Source organism: Prinia subflava, chromosome 17 (genome assembly GCF_021018805.1).
Source record: "Prinia subflava isolate CZ2003 ecotype Zambia chromosome 17, Cam_Psub_1.2, whole genome shotgun sequence".
NCBI classification, from domain to species: domain Eukaryota; kingdom Metazoa; phylum Chordata; class Aves; order Passeriformes; family Cisticolidae; genus Prinia; species Prinia subflava.
The window spans coordinates 2,859,054-2,880,496 of record NC_086263.1 but is presented as its reverse complement, the minus strand read 5'-3'; the positions used below and the strand labels follow the sequence as shown (position 1 = coordinate 2,880,496).

Sequence of the window (21,443 nt, the reverse complement as noted above, 5' to 3'; positions counted from 1 at the left end):
TCCTCTGGTTGAGTTGGCACAGTACATTGAACGAAGGAATGTTCCAAGTTCAGAGGTGGCATTGGGGAATCTAGTTAAAATGACATCAAAGGCAGCACAGCGGGGCTGAACATGTGTTTGAAGCCGGATAGATTAGAGGCCATTATCAGCCTTTCGCTACTGTGCTGGGAACAAAAGTCGCTCTTTCCGCTGGGACTGCTGCTGGGGAGAATTAAAAAAAAAAAAAAGAGAGAGAGAGAGAGAAAGAAAGAAAAATTGCACTTTCTAACATAATGCCGCGTTCCCTGCGAATGGCCGTGTGGCTTTAGTGTGTGAGTTGTGTGCTGGCACCCGGGTTTTGTGCGCTGGTTAAGCTGAAATGTTGACTATTGATGCCGACCAGTGATGGCTAAAATAACCCTCCAGGTTTTTTATTTTTCCCTCTGAAAACTTGCAGTTGTTTTGTTACCATTCAGTCTAGAAAAGGCCGTGTCACAATGCAGTGAAACTCTTTAACCGTTGTGATTCTCATCATTAAAGAAAATTAAGCCACCTAATGAACGCTGTCATGATCCCTGTACAGCACCGGGGGGAAGTTGTCCTGCTCCCGAGCCGTGTCACTGCAGGCACAGCAGAGATGATGCTCCCAACACACTCTTCCTCCTCCTGCATTACCTGCAGCCACTCACCAGAGCTGTAATTAGCCTGGCTCATTTTCTGTTCCCTCGTTTGTCTTCCTGCTAAAAAGCACTTGTCATTAATCATGGGGTTTGTTTTCTTTTATTTTCATGGTGTTTCATTTTGAATGCCTGGGTTACTGCATGAAATTAGGTTCTTCTGATGTAGGTTGGTGGCAATCCTGCCTGCACCCACATTTCCAGGGAGCCAGCTGGGCAGCCAGGATGATGGGAATGGGAATGAAACCTGATGGTGGCCACACAGGCTGGTGCTCAAAACTTGGGAGGTTTGCAGGCAAAACACCACAGTAAATTGTGTTTCTCTTGCCAAATGGTACCTTGACTTTAAAAATCTGTGGGTGAAACTGTTTGGTTTATGTTCTGAAGAAGCAGCTGGCAGGGAGATAGGTGTTAAGGACATTTGGCTTGTGGAAACATTTCATGTTGTGAGATGTATCAGGACTGGCTCCTCTTCACAGCTCAGAGGGGTGCAGTGTTGGTAGAAGATGTGCCTGGAAATTAAATGGTAGCTGGGACAAACCAAATCCCTCCCATTTCCACCCAGCTCTGTGGCATTGCATGGCACTCCCAAGCAGTTACCTCTACTAAATCAGGGAAATGTGTAAAATGAAAAAGCTCCAAATTGCCAAGCTCCAGACTGGCATTTGTTTTTGCATTTGTTGATTTTTCTCCAAATTACACAAGGCCACCAGGAGTTGGGTCTGTGTCCTTTCATAACTGGACCCCACTCACTCATCTTCTCCTGGTCCCTGGGTGTGAGTAGGGTGGCGGCAATGGTGAGAATGAAAATATATTTCCTTTCTTTGCCTGAAGTCACACTTAGGCAGTGATGCTTTGAGGTGCTTAGCAAAGCCTGGTGCCTCTGACACACTGACCCTGTGTGCCCAGGATTGTGGGCACCACTGTCTCCTTCCTCTGCAGAGCCCTCTGTCACCACCTCTTTCAGCAGGGGCGCAAAGCCAAGCGGAGCTGGTTCGCTTGGATGTGGCTGCCCATGACATCCCTTCCCAACCTCGTCCAGCCTCCTCTGCATAGGGGGCTGGTTCTTCCCTCCAGCAGCTCCAGTATCTAGCCTATAATTTGAGACTGAGCTAGAGATTGCCTTGGGAGCAGTGGAGCCTATACCCCCTTGCTTTGATAAGCCATTTGAGTGGCTGTCACGCTCTCTTAAAAATATATACCTTGTTCCCTGACAGAGTTCCCCTTGGAGTAGATGCTCGCTGAGCTCCCACTCCTCCTTCTCCCCCCTCTCTTAGCTTGCCCTGTGGTTTAATGTGTACATTACAAGCTCTTTATAGGAAGCAACCAACTATAAAAGGTACCAGGATGCAGTCCAAGTCCTTCTCCCTGCCCTCTGCCTGGAGCAGTGGTCGCAGGAGCCCTGCCTCGCACTGCTCCTGGTGGATGCTGTGTAAGTCCTCCTGGCCTCCCACGCCAGAGCTTTTTTGGTTCAGAGACCTGTGTGAGCATCATTCCCTGCATGGGTCCCTCTTACTCTGGGCATGCAAACATGAAGGGTTTTCCTACCAGCCACTTTGTGTCAGCAAGGCATGAATGAGCATAACGTGTCAGAGGCAGGCACTAAAGCAGGGCATGTTGTTGTTTTATCCCGGCAGAGATGGGATCCCACCCTACAGACTCCGAAAGCAGCATCGCAGAGAGATGCAAGAAAGTGCCAAAGCAAATGGACGCGTGCCACTACCTCACATTCCTGTAAGTAGCACTATCTCCTTCCCAGGGGTAAATATGCAAAATATGTAAGATCTCTAGCAGACAGCTGATCTGCTTGTGCTTGAGTTTAATCCCCCTTAGTGCTGTATTCGCTTGGTGTGCTTTAAGATGACATACATTGTGCTAAGAAAAGGCTTGGAGCCTTCTGCCAAGCTCACCATTCACGGCTGCCCAAAACAGAATTTTTCTTTACCATTCAGTCAGTAGCTGATTGTTTCTCCTGGATGAGAATGGAAGCACCAGCTGGCATTTATCTGCAGGCAGTTCCACGCCCTCGGGTGAGCTGGAGGTGTTTGTGGAAGGTGTAGGAGGCTGTTGGACATGGAGGCTGATGCAGCTCTCAGCCAGGGTCGGTTGGGGAGAAATGCAACAATCCCCAGTGGTATTTCTGCACTGAGCAGCCAAAGGAGCCCTGTTCTCAAGGACTCAGCAAAGCTCACCTGGGAACACAAGGCAGGAGGAAAAAAAAGGTGCAGGAGTAAGTATTTCATTTAGCTGACACTGTCTCTTTGGTTGCTCCAGGTAAGCAAACAGCCTTTGGAAGATGAGCACAACTGCTCGGGCTCTGCATCACCATCTGTAGCTCTGCTTATTATTGTTTACTTTTTCTGAGAAGTTACAGGTGACATTTAATATCTAGTAGGGAATAAAGGTGCTTCTTTCCCCTTTGGACAGCTGGACTCCAGCACAAATCAAATAGGGAGAGAAAAAGCCTCCATCTGTTTTTTCCAGAAGTGCCTTCAAACTTGACGCAGCTGTTCCCATCCTGCCTGCTCAAAGCAGCACAATACCAGCAGAAATACACCCTTGTTTTAATCTGATTTAAAAGAAAAAAAACCCACACCAAAACCACCACTCTTTGTTTTGCCTTTTAAATTAGATTATTTTCCTTAGATTTAAGAGGGTCTCCTGTGCTTTGATCACTGGGTTGACAATAAAAGCCCTGGCTGCGGACGCTCACAGCCATCCTAGCTCAGTCACCTCTCTTTTCACACAGTTGCTTTCACAGTGTGGTTGCTGTTGAAAAGGCTGGCTGGGTGCCTTTTTATTTCACTTGATGCCGTTTTTACTGTAAGCATGGCTTTGTTAGAGTTGAAGTTTGAAAGCTTGGCCTTTATTTTTTGTTGTTATTGTTGTTGCTGTTCCCCAACAGTGGGAACTACTGACTGAATATTCTCCTACTTCAAAGCTTGTCAGTGGCTTTACCTTTTGGATAAAAATAATAGTGGCTTTCTGTTGATGGTGTGCACTGGCAATGCCTCGATGAACTGCAGGTTATAAACTCAAGAGTATGGAGCATTAAATATGTATAGTGAGCTCTACTTCAACGAACTTCCATCTGCCAAACATTTCTTTTGTTGAGCTGAATAAGTGTCATTCCAGCAGCAGTTCCTTGCAGGCTAATTAGTTTTACTTAGCATTAAATTTTATCGACCTTTTTGGAAACCAGCTTTAAAAACGGGGTAAAAAACAAGGTTTAAATTGCCCACCTGCTGCTTATAAATTTTTATATTATCCTATTTACCTACACAGTCCTTTAGAATTACATATTCCTCCTAAACTACACACAAACACTTCACAAGGATTTTTTTTGTGAAACATCCACTGTTCCCATTAGGTTCTGCACTGTAATTTTAAGTCCCAGGGAAAAAGGCATCTTGACACATATTTATATGGGAGCCGAGGACTGAGAAGTTGGGTTAGTTCTAGTCTTTCTCCAGGGAATAAAAGTTTGGTTCAGACACTCTGGCACCTCCTGCCAGCCAATTACTGACACAGAATTGGCATCGACTTCAGAGAGGCACTGCTCTGCCCTGGCTTATCAATCAGCCAAGAAAGGAGAAGGTAATTAGACAATGTGTTTTGACAACACCAGTGTGAAATGTTATAAAGTTACTCTTTAAAATTCAGCTCTAACTGCACACTCTTTGAATTAAACAGCCCAAATTAGCACAGAGCCATGCAAATGTTTCTTCAAGTGTTGCTTTCCAAAGCCAGTGGTTGGGCTGTCCCACAGCCCATGGCTAAATCAGGCTGGACCTGGGGTTAGCTGCTTCCAAACGTGTGGCAGTGATGAAATCACAACCTTTGAGTGAAGGTCTTTATGGACTCCTATCTCCAGCATAGCCAGAGTCCATGCTGATAGTGGCTGCAGAATGCACAGCATGTTTTCCTACTGATAATAGGGAACCTCCTACTTCCGAAAGTCATTTCAGAAGTCCTTTACAGACCTTCCCGTTCCCTGACACATGAGTTATGGGGCTATTATGCAAAATTCTGAAAGGACTTATATTGCTTTTAATAGCAGCACTTGTAGTTAAGTCCAGAAGCTATAAACTGCAGTGATTATATGTTCAGAGAAGGCTGCCCGCTGGTCCCAGCAGCCGTGCTGCCTCCAAGTAGTGACGGCGTCTGCTAGCTATGTGGAACACCCTCCTCAGCAGCAGGACATGTGTGGATGGCCCTGATCTGCATCTTCCACACTTAGCAGCTCACATCTTCCGCACTTAGCCAGTCACCAATGCTCTGAGTTCGGAAAAGTTGTGTTCTGTGAAGTGGCGCTCTGCCCAGGAATGCAGTGGGGGAGGATCTCCAGCAAGCAGGGAGACCTCTGGTTTGTGCCTCTGGCAGAACACATTACACAGAGAGTGAGTGTTGCTTTCATGTGATTTTCCATCTCTCTCTTGGATTTGAGCAGTCTTGGCGCACCAAGGAAGGAAAGAACAAGCAAGTTCCCAAAGAAAGGGAGAAAGCCCAGAGCACAGAGGGCTGTACCTGGCTCTGGCATTCATCTGTTCCCAGAAGAGGATGAGAGATCCTCCTTTTCCACAGCAAATTCAGAAAAATCCAGCCTCAAGCATTAAGACCTGGTGTTTGGTTGGTTTGTTTGACTGCATAAGGAGCCATTTTGTGATGTTTTGCTGTAGCTTGATCATCGGGTGGGAACTCTGCTGTCCTGCCCTGCAATCAAGGATGCTGCAGGGTGGCTTCCATGGTGTTTCTGAGTGGAACAGAAGGTTGTGAGTGACCACTCTGCTGTGCTGTGCAAGTGAGGAGTGCACAGGAGGAGCCTGGTCTTGTGCTGCCTGGGTAACTGCAGCTAAAGGAGCTTTCTGCTCCTGTGAGTTGGGAACCTGCTCACAACTCCCATGGGCTGCTTTATGCCATTTTCCTCAAACGCCTTGCTGCAGGAGGGCTCCTTGCTAATCCCTGAATGCTGCTAGACTGGATGCTGAAATCCAGCTATCTGTGAGCTCTGCCACAAGTGTTTCTAGTATGGAAACACCATTTATCTGTTAAAATTTATGTCACAGAGGAATGCATTAATCTAAGAAACATGGAGGTTCAGAAGTTCTTTTCTCTTGGCTTCTCTAGCCTGTCATCTTCCTTTAATTTCCAAGACTGACTTGTGATGTAACAACAGCCCCTCAGGCGTCATGGAGGCATCAAACCTCTTGTAGAAGAGGGAGATTTACCAGCACAGAATTATTTGGCCCAGTCACATCTGTCAGAAGCAGTTCAGCTCAAACCACAGATCCCTGGAGCTGCTAAGGGAACCTCTACCCAGTGTAATGTTGAAAAACTTCCTGTTTCATCTTAGAGCAGTTGAGGCTGATGCTTCCCAAGGGGAACCTGCAAACTGCAGTGAGATTCTTCCCTTTCAGCCTTTTCACATTTCAGATGCCAGTGTGTTCTGATGTGCAGCTTGGTCCTTAAACCTCTGTTTCTTGGGGAAGGTGAAATCCATCAAAACCCAAGAGCTGCATCTGCCTCACAGAGCAAAATCTATGGAACTCCCGCTCCATCAGCTCCAACAAAAAGAGGGGAAAACGTGAGAGCAGCTGCCTAGTGGAACTGCCAGAGAGCTTGTGTGTCTCACATGTTCTTAGCAGGCTGTTTCTTCACAAAGGTGCCAGAGCTTCAGACACTTCACGTGTCAAGGACAATGTTCTAGTGATAGGTACCTCGAGAAATCCCTCAGAGCTGCCACGAGGAAAGATTGCTCCATCTAGACCAGTTCAAGCTATTTCTATTTTTCCCAATCCATCTGGCATCCAGCCTCCTGTCTGTTGTCCTCTGCAGCCTCCCCAGCTCCATGTGGTTTGGTTCTGGACAGACGTATCTAACTAGGGCCATTAAATAAATGTAGATAGGTAATTAAATAAAACATTAGATTAAACAATACTTTAAAATGAAGCATTTCCCTTCTGAATTGTTGATGTAGAATGTCCAGAGACCTCATTCCAATCCAGACTGAAGGGCTGGATCCTCAAAAATCAACCAGCTCTTGGACAGTGCTGCACCCTTGACTTGAACAAAAGCATTTGGAGCCCTTCTGATTTTAGAACAATAAGCAGCTTATTTACAACTCCCTTGGCAGGACTCTGTATGCCCATGGGAAGCTGGGGGCAAGTTCACAATCCTGAAGCCCTGAAGGATCCTGCTCCGGGTACAGGCTCCGCCTGGCCGGTCTTTGATGGAGTGTATTTCCCCCATCTCCCTTCTGAAGTCAGGCCCATCATTTGATAAAGGCTTCAAACACTTTGTTGTCTTAAGCCTTTTGAACCAGGTCAGTGCAATCCATGTTTGCTGTCTAGGGAGCAGAGGGAGCCCTCAGCAATTATCTGTATTGTTTCAGCACAGGGAATTTGCATTCATTATTCTGCAATGCTATTAGTTTTGGGGAAGTCTGTGTAGCTCAGCCTTTGAGGCAGGAATAAAGTGAGACCCGTGGTGATATTCAGAGCATCATCCTGCTCACCAGCTCTTGAGTTACCCTTATAGGTACCAGGACACATAAGGTGTGTGCTGCTGGTATCCATGGGGTAAAGTGAGGTTTTTTTCAGTTGCACTGATCTCAGATACTCAGGGAGACCCTTGCAGAGGGAGCTGCATCTTAAACCTTTAAACAGGCTGCTGAGGCCCTCTGCAAGCTGTTGTGCTGAGTGGGAAGCTCCAAGGACAGGGCACTGGGTTTTGCAGATGCAACAGTTTTTCAGAAAGAGAAGGAAACAAGTTCATCCTAAAGATTCTTGGGTTCAGTTATTGTAATTTCTGTAGTTGAGCTTCAGTCACCTCCAGACTTTGAGAGACTGGATAAACATGCTGAGGTATTAGTTGTAAAAGGCTCAGAATCATCTTATTTTGAGTTCCCTGGATACAGCAGTGATTCCAAATATCTTCAGATCCTCAGCACTGCTGGGCCTGCAGAGAAGCACCTCATTGTGACAGGATTCAGACACTCAGGTTAGCAAACTTCAGCCCTTGCCTCCCACTGCTGCCACAGGTTCAGGAGAGGCTTTGGTTTGGGATGATGCCCTGCATCAAAGCCTAGGAAAACAAAGGGTAATTCTTTCCCAGTTGTGCTTTTCTGTGGTAGCTGCACAGGGAGACCCAAGACTGGAAGTGCTGGGCTCTGAGCTGCCTGGTGTGAGGCTCATTGAGTGTCTAACGGAGCAGGGCCTGGCGCTGCCATCTGTAAACAACCGCAGGGAGAGTTGGCATCCCGAGGTGGCAGCAGGGAGGGGACGTGTCACCCAGCAGGTTGGGACTTGTCAGGCAAGGGAGACAATTCCCTCCTTGAGAATCCACGAGGAAGGATGGTAGTGGTGGTCACAGGGTTGGGGTTTCTGAAGGAAGCAGGATCCTTTAGCCAGAAGTGCTTCCCAGGGCCATGCAGGAGAACAGGGAGACATCCCAAGAAGCTCCTCAGGGAGTAACAGAGCAGAAAGCAGCTCTGCCACATCTTCCCCCACGCTGAAGCACATCTGGAGCCCATTTCTGGACTGCACAAAGGTGAAACAGGCTACTTTGGCCCTTCTGTCAATATTTCAAGGCTGAACATCATTTTTGTTGATTAAAATCTTTTTTTGCAGTTTATTTTTTTATGATACAGGCTATTGGTTTGCAGGGCTGGAGGTCCTGCTAGCACTAAAGTTGTCATCCCAGGGTGGTGACATCACCTCCCACGTGTTGTGCCCTCTCCAGTGGCTGCAAGGATGAAGAGAATGGTTGGTTGGGACTATTCCCAGCTCAGATGGGTTAGTGGGATTGAGATTTGCTGGCAGGCTCAGGAAGACCCATCCCTCTTGGCAAGCAGTGCTTTAACTGGGACCTCTGCAACCCAGCTGGGGTGTCATGAGAGAGCCTTCAGCTCCTCAGTGCCATCAGTGGGTTCTTACTGCCTCTGGTTTTCTTCCCTGCCTTCCAGCTGGCAGAGACAGAAAAGCCAATGCAATTTGCATACTTTTGTCAGGTTTTTAGGCAAAGCAGCATTTTAGTGTTCTGCTTTGATCTTTTGGCTGGCCTGGGATAAATTCGGGTGGTCTCTCATCCTTCTTTAAAGTTTTCAAGCTCAGTGTCTGCTTCTGATGCTGCATTTGTTCTTTTGCTATGAATTATCTCACATCTTCACATTTAATTTTGTCTCTGGTCCTATAGAGTGTATATTTCTCTCATGTTAGTATTGAAATATTTGAATGCAGAGTTTTATGCTGTTGAATTTCCAACTATTTTTCCTCCAAATTAAATTTTTATCTCTGCTGCGTCATTTTACTTTTTCTACTATTAAAACAAATAATACAGAAAGGATAAAAATGAGGGGGGAAATGCAGCAGCTGATAGCTTCATACTTCACTACACAAACTTCTTATCCCAGAAGCCAGGAATTTAGGGACAAAGTAACTCAGCATAAGGAATCAAGAATGCCCTTGAACTGCCATAAATATTAATTTATCCACCCAGAGCAGGCAGAAAAATGGTACATCTGTGCTTGTAAGAGTGCTGTATTGATAAAGCAAGCAGGGAATCATTGCACATTGAAAAGCTGAGATGCAATCCTGTAGGATCCTCCAGCAAGAGAGGATGCTTTGTGGGGATTGGGACCTTGGGCTGTGGGCTAGATTTGCAGAGACTGACTATCCCACACTGATCCTCCTGGGATAAGCTGAGTAAGTGTGCACCAGAGTCCTCCCTTCTACCAAACTGAGAGCATAACTGCTACAAACAGGAGGTTTGAAAGGTTGAAAGGTCTGTACATCCTTTTGCCACACTTTGAGACCAGGATGTTCCTGTTGACCCTGTGTCCACTGGGAGAAAAGCAAGCACTTCCATCGCTGAGTGGAACTGGGTGCCGGAAGAGCTTTTAGAATTGCAGCTCCAGAAAACCTTTCCCTTAGATGGGATGGTGTGTGGGGCTGGTGTCAGCTGAGGAACTCACCTCAGTGGAGGTGGTGGCTCAGCTTCCAGCCCCCAGGTCCTGAGCTGCAGCTGAGTGCCTGCCAGCCTGTCCTCCCCCGGCTCCCAGCAGAACGACCGGCATTTCCAGTTATCAAAGCTCCCAAGGAAACGTGGGATTTCTCATTCACACTTTGCTAACCGTGCTCTGTTCTCCCTGCAGCGTACCTACCGAATGCCAAAGGATATCCATGTGGAACCAGAGAAGTTTGCTGCAGAGCTGATCAACCGTCTGGAGGAAGTACAGAAGGAACGTGAAGCAGAGGAGAAGTTAGAGGAGCGCCTTAAACGCGTTCGAGCGGTCAGTGACCTTCTTGTCTCCTCTGCCAGCCTGGCACTCTGCTTACCCTGTACCACAGGGGGCTTTCAGCTGCCCTGGAAGCAACTGGCATGGCCAGTTCCCTGCTCCACTGCTGTGGTCATCACTGGCACAGGGCTCCTGGAGGCTCCTGTAGCCCCTGCAGCTTCCACAAGGCTGTTCCCCCATCCGTGCAGGGCTCTGTGAGTTCCAGTGCTCCCTCACTGTGTAAGATACCAGCCATGGCACAGCAGTGCTCGCTTGTGCCATCACTCAGGGGCTGTGGATGCTCTTCATCACCACCTTTGGTACCCTGGCTCTGCTGAGTTTGTGAGCAATCCCTGGGGACTGTGTAAGAGGGGTTCATCTTCCCACAGGAGGTTTTGTTTCCCCCACACATGGTGGGGGATAGATGATGACAGGTGATGTTATGCTTGGGGCTGTTTTGTGTCTGCTATCAGGCCGTTTCCACCACAACCAAAAGGGCTCTGCCCATCAGTGCCTAGCACACTCTAGAAATTTTGGAGGTGGTCAGGTGTGGCATTGAAAATCTCTCCTGGGCAGATAAACACACGGACTCCCCTGGGATACCTAACCAGTGGCACTGAGTGCTGTGAGCCCTGGTACTGCTGGGCCCCAGAGCCTGAGGATTTGTGAGATGAACCATGGGAAATGTGCAAGGCCTTTAGCTCCACAACAAGCTCCAAGAGGGAGAGAGTGAGGTCCTGGTCATCTGGTATTACCTGTGTGAGACCCCTGTTCAACAGTGTTCACACCATAGCTTTTCTTCTGAGATACTGCATCTCATGGGTACCTGCACATCTTGTGGTGGGGATGGAGAGATCCCAGAGGACACCATGGTGTTACTGAACATCCCTGGTTCAGTGCAGCTGCAGTCCTTGTGCCAAAGTTTTGCAGTTACTAGCTGCCATGGCCCTAAGGTGAAGGCTGTGGGCTGTGTAACCTGTAGCCCTCTCTTAAAGCAGAGGTGTTGGTGTCTGGCTGAGCTGGCTCTGTGCCTTCAGGGAGGCTGAGCTTCTGGGGCTCCGGGAAAGAACCTTCAGCCCCTTTGGAGTATTTTAAAATGCTCATCAAGTAGCTCTTCAAACAGGAAAAAGCTGTAGGTTGTAGTGTTGGCTTTTAACTGCATCTGCATTTCAAATGCAGAGAACAGAGGAAGGCAGAAGGATTTGTGAGGTCCCATCCAGCTCCAGGTGTTTTCCAGCAAACTCCCTACACCTCTGCATCCAGCCAGAAAAGGCCAGCCAGTTACTATTTTGGGATTAGATTCCTGTTCTTCTGGAATAGCACTGTTCTCCTGTCTGGTGACTATTGCTTTCAAGACAGTGTAATCAGCAGCATTTTCTGCTAACACAGTCCTAGAACACTTTCCTTCCTCCTCCTCCTCCCACGGCTCCATTGCAGCCCCCACCTGTACTAAATTACATTATTCCAGCCCTCTGCCTCCTTGAAGAAGGTGCCAGTAGCAATACCATAAAATCAGCAAATACCTATGTGCCAGAGAATATATTTAAGTCTGTTTAAACACATTTTTGTGTGACTTAATCTATTTTTAAGCCCAGGACTCCCACTAATGCTATATATTAAACCTCTTTGCTGTCTCCAGAATGTATTTCATTGACTGGCTGGCATCTGGCATTAGCCATTCAGGAAAAACTCAGAGTAAGCAATTGTAGCTTTTTTAGGTCAGCACTTAAGGTGCAGGAGCTGCTGGTATCAGCAAGAGGGAGAGCTGGAATCCTGATAGATCACAAGGCTTTTTTCTGTGACCTGAGCACCAGGACTGCAGGGTAACCTCTTCCCAGGTCTGCATGGCTCACTGCACAGCAGCACAGGGAGCGTTAGTCACACTGAGCAGCTACCAGCCTAACAGAGAAGCCGGAAATATTTTGCAAAATCCAGGGGAAAAGAATTTTTCTCCCCCCTAACGAGCAGCCTGCATGTTCCCTTTCAAAGCCACATCATGCAGTAACATTGAGAGGAGGCATCTGATTTGAAGCCAAATGCCTTTTACTGAAAAGACTGTCAGGTTTCTGCTTTACAAAAAAGCAAATGCTGAATTCATTAATTATTCTGAGAAACGTGGCAGAGGATTAGAGGATGTGCATGTTCCCACATTAGTTTTTGAGACACTTTGGCCTCGTGTCCAGGCATGGAATCTGCCGTCACAGAGATCAGTATTGGATCATACAGATCATTCTGAACTGAACAAATGGAAAATAAGCCAGGGAGAAGCAAAGCCACCACTGAGATTCTCAGTATTTGAATATGAAACATTGCCTGATGAGAGAGGGAAATCATTTGCATGATGATCGAAGAGGCTCTCATGCTTAGCACAGCTCTTTTCCCTTCCCAAGCAGCTGCAGCTTGATGGGTGGGACTGGGGGAGGCAGAGGAGGAGATTTCCTGCAAGGTATCGCCTGCCTGTGGCTCCTCAGCACAGCTCCCAGCTCCTGATTCAAAGGGAAGGGCACCCCCAGCCTTGCTGGGGAGTAAAAATAGCTCAGCAGTCAGCGAAGTTGGAGCTGCATCTCTGGCTGCTGCTGCCGGTGGGAGCCGGTGGAAGAGCTCTGACAGTACCGTGTCAACAAAGCACCATCTAGTGGTGATGGCAGCGGGGCTCCCTGCCCGCCCAGAGCGTCACCTGCGCGCTGAAACACTGCCAGGCTGTGCCAGTGTCACTGCCAGGCTGTGCCAGTGTCACTGCCAGGCTGTGCCCAGCTCCCTGCCAAACTCTTCCCAGCTTCTTGCCAGGCCTTGCCCAACTCACTGCCAAGCTTTGGCCAGTGCCAGGTTTTACCCAGATCACTGTCAAGCTATGCCCAGATCTCCACCAGGCTCGTTGCCAGGCCTTGCCCAGCTCACCACAGCAAGGTCCCAAAACACAGCTCCAGAGCCCACCACGTTTGTTGTTTTTTTCACTGCAGACTGAGCACAGTGAAAAGATTCAGCAGAATTGGGTCCTGCAACCTTGACTCCAACCTTTGCCCTGCTCAAGGAAAGACAACAGCTTGGGATAAGCACCCCAATTCACTGCTGTTGTCTCACTGTTGGGGTGTTAGTGCTTGATGTGAGCCTGAGGCCAGTGTTGGGGATGGTAAAGCAGGTCCCATAGACCCACCCCAGGAGCAACTGCTCCTGCCTGTGGCCCTGCTTGTGGTCCAGATCTGCTCAGTGACACAGATGAGCTGAGCCAACATGAACTTAGAGAGCCTTTTCTCCCCTGAGCCCATCCTGATCTCAGTTTTGAAGCAAAAGTCCACATTAGCTGCAGAATAGAGTTCTGGACAGACAGAGGATTTCCCAAATCCCAGGCATCCATTTGGGTGGACCAGCCTAGGTTCTCTGATGCTGCCATTCCTCAGGGATCTGTGCCAGGGTCAGTTCCTGCCTGGCACATCAGTTGGTGTTTAAACCTGGGAGGCACCAGCTCCTAAAGCCTCCCAAGTGCTGAGGATATCATTGGTTATCACAAACTGCTAATAAACGCTCTCCTCAGTGGCAAGGATGTAGTCAGCACATCGCTCACCATCCCTTGTCCCTGAGCTTGGTGCCCAGGGCTGGTGGCTGGCCAGCTGTGGCACATGGCTGTAGATGAAAGGTGCCTCTGGAGCTCCTCAGAGTGATCTGTTAGGAAGTGCTGTGTCCCCTCCACACACCAGCATCGTGTCACAGCCCCAGGCTTACAGCGCCCACACCTTTGGTACCCTGAAAGCCTGGCATTGTCCCTGCTTCAGGCCTGAACGCCCAGGTGTGACACTGGGAAGAAGTCCGTTGTTTGCTTTCTTGCTGTGTGGTTGGCAGCTGAGACTTTGAAGCTGGTTAGCAAGTGATGGATGATGGCATCTGACAGGCAAAGCTGATGGGAGCCAGTGTTTTCCAGTAGATGCATTTATCTGGCAGGGCAGAGATGCCCTGTGCTGCAACTGATTTCTTCACTGTGCCGAAGGAGGAAAAGAGCAGGATTAAAGGACTCACTGGAATCCTGCTTATGTAATTAAAACAAATAGGAATCCTGACTTCCAATAAAGAAACTTCATAAATACCTGAGTTTATGTTGGAGCCTAAAGTAGTTCGTCAGCATCAAAATGTGGCTGTCAGCATGGAGGAGTTTAATTCTTCCTGGCAAGGACTTAAGAGTCACTAACAGCATGTCCTAGACCAGTGTGAACTGCAAGAACAAGCAGTTAGTTCCAACCCATTTCTTTATCTGCACGAAGTGTTTTACTCCAGCCTTAGCATGCCCAGGAGAAATCAATGTTTGATTTCCAAAACCATTCGTGCAGCTGTCGACCTTCGCTTGCTCCCTCCTGTTACAAGCCTTCTCTTGGCTTTGCCTTGTGAAATAGTCACTTGGGTGAGAAACCCCCCCTGGTTTCACCTGGCTCAGAACTGATTTGCTGCATATCCTGTAGCTCTGGGCTTTATCTGACGGGCTTTGAAGCAGTGCCTTACCCAAAGGATGTAGGAAGCTGAAAGGTACACTGTGGTAAGTTATGTTTCTGTTGCTGGTTGTTGCAGAAACACCTTCAAGGGACTTGGAGTAAGGCTGTGCCTGCTCCAGTTGAGTGGTTAGGCTTGTCAGCTCTGTTTGTAAGCCTGGTTGTGATGTGTGGGCTGCCTGGCAGAGCTTCCTGGGTGCCATGTGGAGAACGTTGCTAATGGTGGCTCAAGAAGCAGATACAGAGACCTGAGCTGCTCTGCTGGGTGGCACCCGGACTGTACAGGCTTGGCTTGAGCTGTAGGAATTTCCTGCCAGTCTGGGACAGGTCTCCAGAGGGGTGGTGGATCTCCATCATCCTAAAGGTTTTCAAGATCTGACTGCACTAAACCAGGTCTGACCTAAGGGTTGGTCTAAAGACTAACCCAGTCCTGCTGCAAGCAGAAGGTGGGACTAAGGACCCCTTCCACTACTCCGCTGTCACTCTCTGATTGTCTCTGTGTTTCTTGCAGGAAGAAGAAGGTGAGGATGCAGATATCTCTTCTGGTCCCACGGTCATGAGCCACAAGATGCCTTCTGCCCAAGCCTTCCATCACTTTGCTCCTCGTTACGCTGAGATGGGCTGTGCTGGGATGCAGATGAGAGATGCCCATGAGGAAAACCCCGAAAGCATCCTGGATGAGCACGTGCAGCGTGTGATGAAAACTCCAGGCTGCCAATCCCCAGGGCCTGGCCGCCACTCTCCTAAGCCACGCTCCCCGGAAAGCGGCCACTTAGGGAAGCTGTCAGGGACACTGGGAACAATTCCTCCAGGGCACGGCAAGCACGCACCAAAATCAGGAATGAAACTGGATGCACCTAACTTATATCACCATAAACACGTCTACCACCACATCCATCACCACAGCATGATGAAACCAAAAGAGCAGATCGAGGCTGAGGCCACGCAGCGAGTGCAGAACAGCTTCGCTTGGAATGTAGATTCTCATAACTATGCAACAAAGTCACGAAACTACAGTGAAAACTTGGGCATGGCCCCTGTGCCCATGGACTCTTTAGGCTACAGGTGAGTCAAGGAACACCCAGTGGGATTCCCAAAGCTGTGGCTTCTCTAGGAAGCTGTTTCCTTAAACAGGCTGTAGCATGTCCGGGAAGCAGCAGTTGAGCCTCTTCTTGTGAGAGCTTATGCTGGGACATTGTTTAAGGGCTCTTCCCCTTCAGAAATGGATATCCCTGATAACCTTTATAGAGTTCCTTTTACCTCTGTGATCTGGTGCTGATAGACACCCTCTAACCAGGATTTTTATTTGCCTTGCTTTCAAAATAGATTTTCTGCTCCTTAAAGCATTGGAGATGGTTAGAAATTGCAGGTGCTGATCTACTTCTCCGTGCACCAGGAGTTGAATGTTGGGGCTGTGTGACATCTGGGTAATAGAAACAGGTCTCTTAAGGTGTTTATGAGAGGACAAAAATCCCCCACCTTATTTGTTGCAAGGCTGAAGGCATTCACTGGAAGGGCTCCATTCTCTTCCTTGCAAAGCAATGGGCACTGCAGTGCTGCCCTTGCAGCCAGTCACAAGGGGATGTTCTCCAGAGTAGGGCACCCTCTGCCCAGAAAAGCCATTTGGCTGCATTACAGGCTGTTGTCCATCTTTCCTTGGCCATTTGAATTCCTCCATCCCTCCCAAGTTGCAGGGAGAGGTGAGAGCTCCATTTCTGTGGCAGGTTTTGCTGGTCCTGTTACTGTGTGACTGCAAAGGTGGGAGTGCAGCTCGGGGCTGACCAGAGTGAGGAATGGGGGTGCAGCAGCCACAGAGGAAAACTGTGCTCACCCTGAGTGTGTCTGGCTCCTCAGGGCTGAGGCTTTGGGATGTTTCTTTGCAGTGTACTGGGGTGGGACAGTTAGTGAAGGCAGGTTGGCTGGGTCTGCAGCAGTCAGGATCAGCTTTCTGGTGTGGCAGGAGGGAGGGAGAGTGCAGAGGCAGCCAAAGCAAGCTGCTCTTCAGGAGGGAGAGGCACTTAAATCCACCATGTTTGTATGGGGAAAGGGTTGTTGCTTCAACAGAGATGATCATGGCCATGCTGGGCCAACCCAAAGCCCCATCTAGACACAAGACTTCCTTCTAGCAGCAGCTACAGCATATATTTAATGAGATTTTAAAAGGACACACTTAGAGCTGTCCTTCCTCTGGCACAGACTCCCAGTTCCTGGCAGTCCCTGAATTAGAAGCTTCACAAGTCAAGGGTTTGCATCCAAAGGGTCTTGTTTGGCAGCCAGCAGTCTCTTGTGGTGGCTTCTCTGACTCTTTGTTGAACCCAGCTGGGTTGCTGTTCCCGCAGCCCCCCATGACTGTGTCTGTGGGTCAATGACAACCTGCAGAAAACTGCATTATTTTGTTTGCACTGAACCTGATGCTGAGGAGTTGCATTGATACCTGGTAGTCTTCATGTTGGGAGAAGCAGAGAAGAAGTTGTCAGCTTACCCTACCTTTGCAGATCTGCAGCAATTCCTCCCCAGGCTTTTTAAAAAAAAAATTAGCAAACTTATCTGAGGGGCTGCTGCTCCTCTGTGGTGTTCAGGTTGTTTTTCCTGTGTCTGTTAGCAAGCATACAGGAGCAAGGTCCTGTGCAGTAGGGCAGGTGGATGATTAGGACAGTGGGAGTCTCGTGGAATGACAGGCCAGCACGGGGGAATTCTGCCTGGCCTCCTGAGCATGGGGCTGCTTGGCTGGGCACGTGGCTGTGTGTGCCATGGCGCTCCTGCAGAAGCCTTTGCTGCAGCCACAGGTGTAGCCAGTGCTGGCTGCTGCCTGGCATCCCTCTGGCTCTGGTGGTTGGGGTGGCTGGGCTTCCCCCTGGGAGGCAGCCCTCTCTGCAGGATGTGATCTCCCACCAGGAGGTGAAGCCTCATTCAGTTGAGGGTGAGAAGCAAACTCTGGGTATGGCAAGTCAGAGTTTGGGGTGTCAGTGAATCTGAGGGTGATAGGAAGGACTGGGGGTTTTGAGCAGTGGTCAGGCATGGAGAGATAGACAATGGATAACCTCCTACTGTGAACAAAGAGCTGAGGATTTAACACAGCCCTTCTCAGGGCAGAAGACCTTGCCGTGGCTCATTTGGCCAGAAGAGAATCTCCCTCTCCCCACAGGCTGTTGGGCAGAGAAGCTGCTGTGCCCAGGTCTAGGTAGTCTTAGTCTTAGCCTGAACTGTGGCACAGGTGGTTTGAGCTTTGGTAGAGCAGGGAGCTGTGGAAAATGTCTGGAGATAGTTGTGTCCATCCTCTGCCCCTCTGGTGGTTGTCATAAGCAAAGCACTAATGTCCCAAGCTTTGTTCTTGCAGTGGGAAAGCAAGTCTGCTCTCAAAAAGGAATGTTAAGAAGACCGATTCAGGGAAAAGTGATGGTGCCAACTATGAGATGCCAGGATCTCCTGAAGACGTGGAGAAAAACCAGAAGATCCTTCAGTGGATCATAGAAGGAGAGAAGGAGATCAGCAGGCATAAGAAAACAAACCATGGGTAAGGGCTGGCAGAGCAAGGGATAACCACACTCTTATATGGCATCCCTTGCACAAGGGAGATGTGTCAGCAGGCTGCCTTCCTCTCAGACATCTTGGGAAGGCAGGAATCCACCACACAAGGGTTTACACCCTTAGGACACTGAGGATTACTCAGGGGCTGTGAGGGCTGTTGTTTCTGAAGCATAACTCGGGGCCGTGGCAGGAGGCTGCAGCCCCAGGGGAATCATAGAAATGCCTGCTGTGGTTCCAAGGTGGATAACGTGGCACAGGGTAGCCAGGGGAAGGCATCTTGTGGGAGAATGCCACAAAAGACCAAGCTGCATTTTCTTGAGTTTTTTTTATGTATGGGATTGATGGAAGCCCTCACGCTTATCTGTGGGGTTTGTCTCAGGGTTGGGCTGCTCACCCTGATGTCTCAGGACTCGCTCAAAATCTTCTTTAGATTTTGGTGTTGCACCCTTGGAAGCTGTGCTGTGAGGAGCTTCCCAGTGGTGCCTGTGTCCATCTGGGGATGACTGTGTGCCTGTGCAGAGCACCTCAGTGGTCCATGAGCACCTCTGTGTTTGTGTGTAGCTCTTCAGGTGCTAAGAAGCAGCTGTCCCACGACATGGTCCGGCCCCTGTCCATCGAGCGGCCGGTGACAGTGCACCCATGGGTCAGCGCCCAGCTCCGAAACGTCGTCCAGCCTTCCCACCCCTTCATCCAAGATCCTACCATGCCACCCAACCCAGCCCCCAACCCTCTCACCCAGCTGGAGGAAGCTCGCAGGAGGCTGGAAGAGGAGGAAAAAAGGGCTGGAAAACTCCCCCTTAAGCAAAGGTATGATGATAAGGTCTGATGGTGTGTGGGAGGGCTGGGAAGAAAAGCTCTGAGGGATGTCTGTGTCCTCTGCTCTGGTCTCCAGCATGCAGAGATGTCAGAGAAGTCTGCCTCAGTCCCTCTGACATTTGGCAAATGCCAAAACCCACCTGGAGGCAGTGGGCTTGTGATCTGTGGGTGGAGAGGCTGGAAATGCTCCTGGCAGGGTGGGAAGGGGCTGGGCAGAGGGAGCACATGTAGCATGGCTGGGAGAGCTCTCTCCCGTGGTGCTCACTGCTTCTCCACTCATTCACAGTCACACAATGACTTCAGAGTTTGGTACAGGAGCAGAATTCATCAGGATGCAGCAGAATTAAGTGCAGAAGGCAGATTTGTCTTTGCTCTTTATCTCCATCTTGCACAAGCGTCCAGCAAAGGCCGCTGGTGGCCTCTGGTTGAGAGCTCCGTGCTGGAGCCTCCTGCAGCAGCTCTGACTCTGCATGGCCATATCCCAGTCACTGCATCTTTCTGTGACTCAGCTTAATGGCTGTTGCAGAGCTCATTTTCTGCTCTGTGTTATCTTTCAGGGGACATCATTTGCAAGGCACATGGAGCTCTCTGGTGAATAGCGTTTTGGAAGTGCTAGATAATTACTGTTAACAGCTAAAAGCACTTTGTCCATTAAAAACCTTTCACAGCTCTCCAGCCGTCCTCTGAAAACTTGACACTTTGTGGTCTGACTCGTAGAAACACAAATGGAATTTAGAAAAGAAGCTCTTAATTGACAAGCTCCAGTTATTTTTGCTTGCAGTGACCACGTAGCAGATTTCTGTGTATTCATGTCAGAGCACTGATTGAAAGCCAGGTAATTAGAGGGCTTTCCCAAGCCAGGTTAAGCCAAGTTTATGTGATCTACCTTTTGGCGTGTGTAATTGGATAGGGTTTATTAGTAAAGTCATTTATAGTTGTACTAAATTCATGCACCTTCCCCAGAAATGTCTGTACACACTTTAAAAACAGCAGCCTGGGCTATGTAATTAATATTCTGACAATAATTTGGCCTGTGTTTTAAGAGTGGCTTACAGAGGAAGCCCTTGTTGTGTGGTAAATGCCAGGCATGCCAGCAGCAGGATGGGCTGAACAGTCCCAGTGCTGGGCTGCTCTGCTTCCACTGCCTGTCCATGAGGTCTGGCTCTTCTCCCAGTGATGCAGGGATCCCCCAGCCCTGCCCCATGCCTGGAAATCAGAGAGACATTCACCAGTGGGGAACTGCTTATGAAAAGTAGATGTGTCTGTGTCCAGTAGCAGGCAAAAATGGATGCAGTGGTCCCCAGGGAGCCAAAAATTTCTGGATGTTGAAATCCTCTGCTGGATTTTGGTAGGATTTGGTGGTACAGCTGAAGCCCACCTGAGCTGGCAGTTTTTAGAAAGTTCCTGCTCTGTTTAGCCCAGGAGCCTGCCTGGAAATAGATCCCACAGCTCAATGAGAACCAAGTTGAAACTGAGAGAGGAGTTCCCATGAAAACACCATTCATTTCAGTCAGGAGCTTTGAAGAGCTCTGGGAAATTGGAGCCAGTGTCCCAGGTTTGTCAACAGCCTTGGGGAAGCACAGAGAGGTGGAGGTGAGCCCAGAGGTGTCCTTGAGGCTCCAGTTGAGCTGGCTGTGGGTGGAGAGCACACTGTGGCAGCTTTCTGCCGCCAGACTGGCCTTGCCAGCATGGTTATCCAGCTCTCCAGCCACTCCCCTCTGGCACAATCCTCCCAGCAGTGGCCTCCCCCACCAAACTGCCCTCTGCCAGCAGCCCTGCTCCCACCCCAGCACTGCCCCACTGGAAATCAGTGAGGCACCTGCAGTGACTGTGCTGGGAATTGCAAATATTCTTCCAGAAAAGGCGTTTCTCTCCGTATCTCACAGCATTTGGAGTGACCCTGATCTCTGAGATAGCGACCTGGCTGCTGCTGGCAAGCAGTTCAGGGTTGACCACCCAGTACTGAGGACCTGCAGATCCAGCAGCACACCAGTGCCCAGCATTGGTGTCCCAGTGACCATCAGGTTTTTCCATGGACAGACAGGTTTTGAGCCATTTTCTGTAACTCAGTCTCACATTTCACAGCTCCTCAGAGAATGGGGTTTTTGCAAGCAGGGAGAACATTTAGCTAGAGATCACGTGGAAATTATTTGTGTTGGCCCAAGATTGGAAGAGGAGCAGAGCTGGTGGCTGGGGCACCCACTGAGGTAACATCTGCTGGGTGCATTTTGGGCTTTCCAAAGCTCTCCAGCCCCAGGGCTGAGTTGGAACAAACTGGATACCTCTGCATCACAGCAGGGTTGGATTGGTGCTGCAAACCAGACCTGGGTTCCCTGTCCCAGCACTGGGGGATGCACAGCTGTGGGTCAGGACTGGGATGCAGATGCAGTGAGGGGGATGAGTGCTGCTGTTTCCCTGCTGGATGGTGTTTTGTGCGTGTGACAAACACAGCAATGGGAGGTGATGTCAGAGGGGGCAGGGCGTGGTACCCAGCAGTATTTCTGGGTCACACTGACACCCAGGAGATGGGTGCAGGTGGCAGATTTAATGAGGCAGGGCTTGGAGTCGGTCTGATGGCCTTTATGTGCAAGCCAAGGTCTCAGGAGATCTCTTGACAATGACGAAAGTGGAGACAGTTGTGTTGTTTCATTCTCCTGAGAGGAGCTCTTGGAAAATTACATTTTCAGTGATTCC

At 49.3% G+C, this 21,443-nt stretch overlaps 1 protein-coding gene across 1 annotated transcript in view; it reads left to right on the top strand.

The window, feature by feature from the left end:
• AXIN1 (axin 1) overlaps positions 1–21,443 on the top strand; it is a 71,417-nt gene that overhangs the window by 44,816 nt on the left and 5,158 nt on the right. The window contains exons 4-8 of the mRNA XM_063414059.1: positions 2,294–2,390; positions 9,808–9,945; positions 14,917–15,470; positions 17,743–17,919; positions 18,495–18,740. Of these exons, the coding sequence (XP_063270129.1) occupies positions 2,294–2,390; positions 9,808–9,945; positions 14,917–15,470; positions 17,743–17,919; positions 18,495–18,740 (1,212 nt within the window). The remainder of the gene's footprint in view (positions 1–2,293; positions 2,391–9,807; positions 9,946–14,916; positions 15,471–17,742; positions 17,920–18,494; positions 18,741–21,443) is intronic.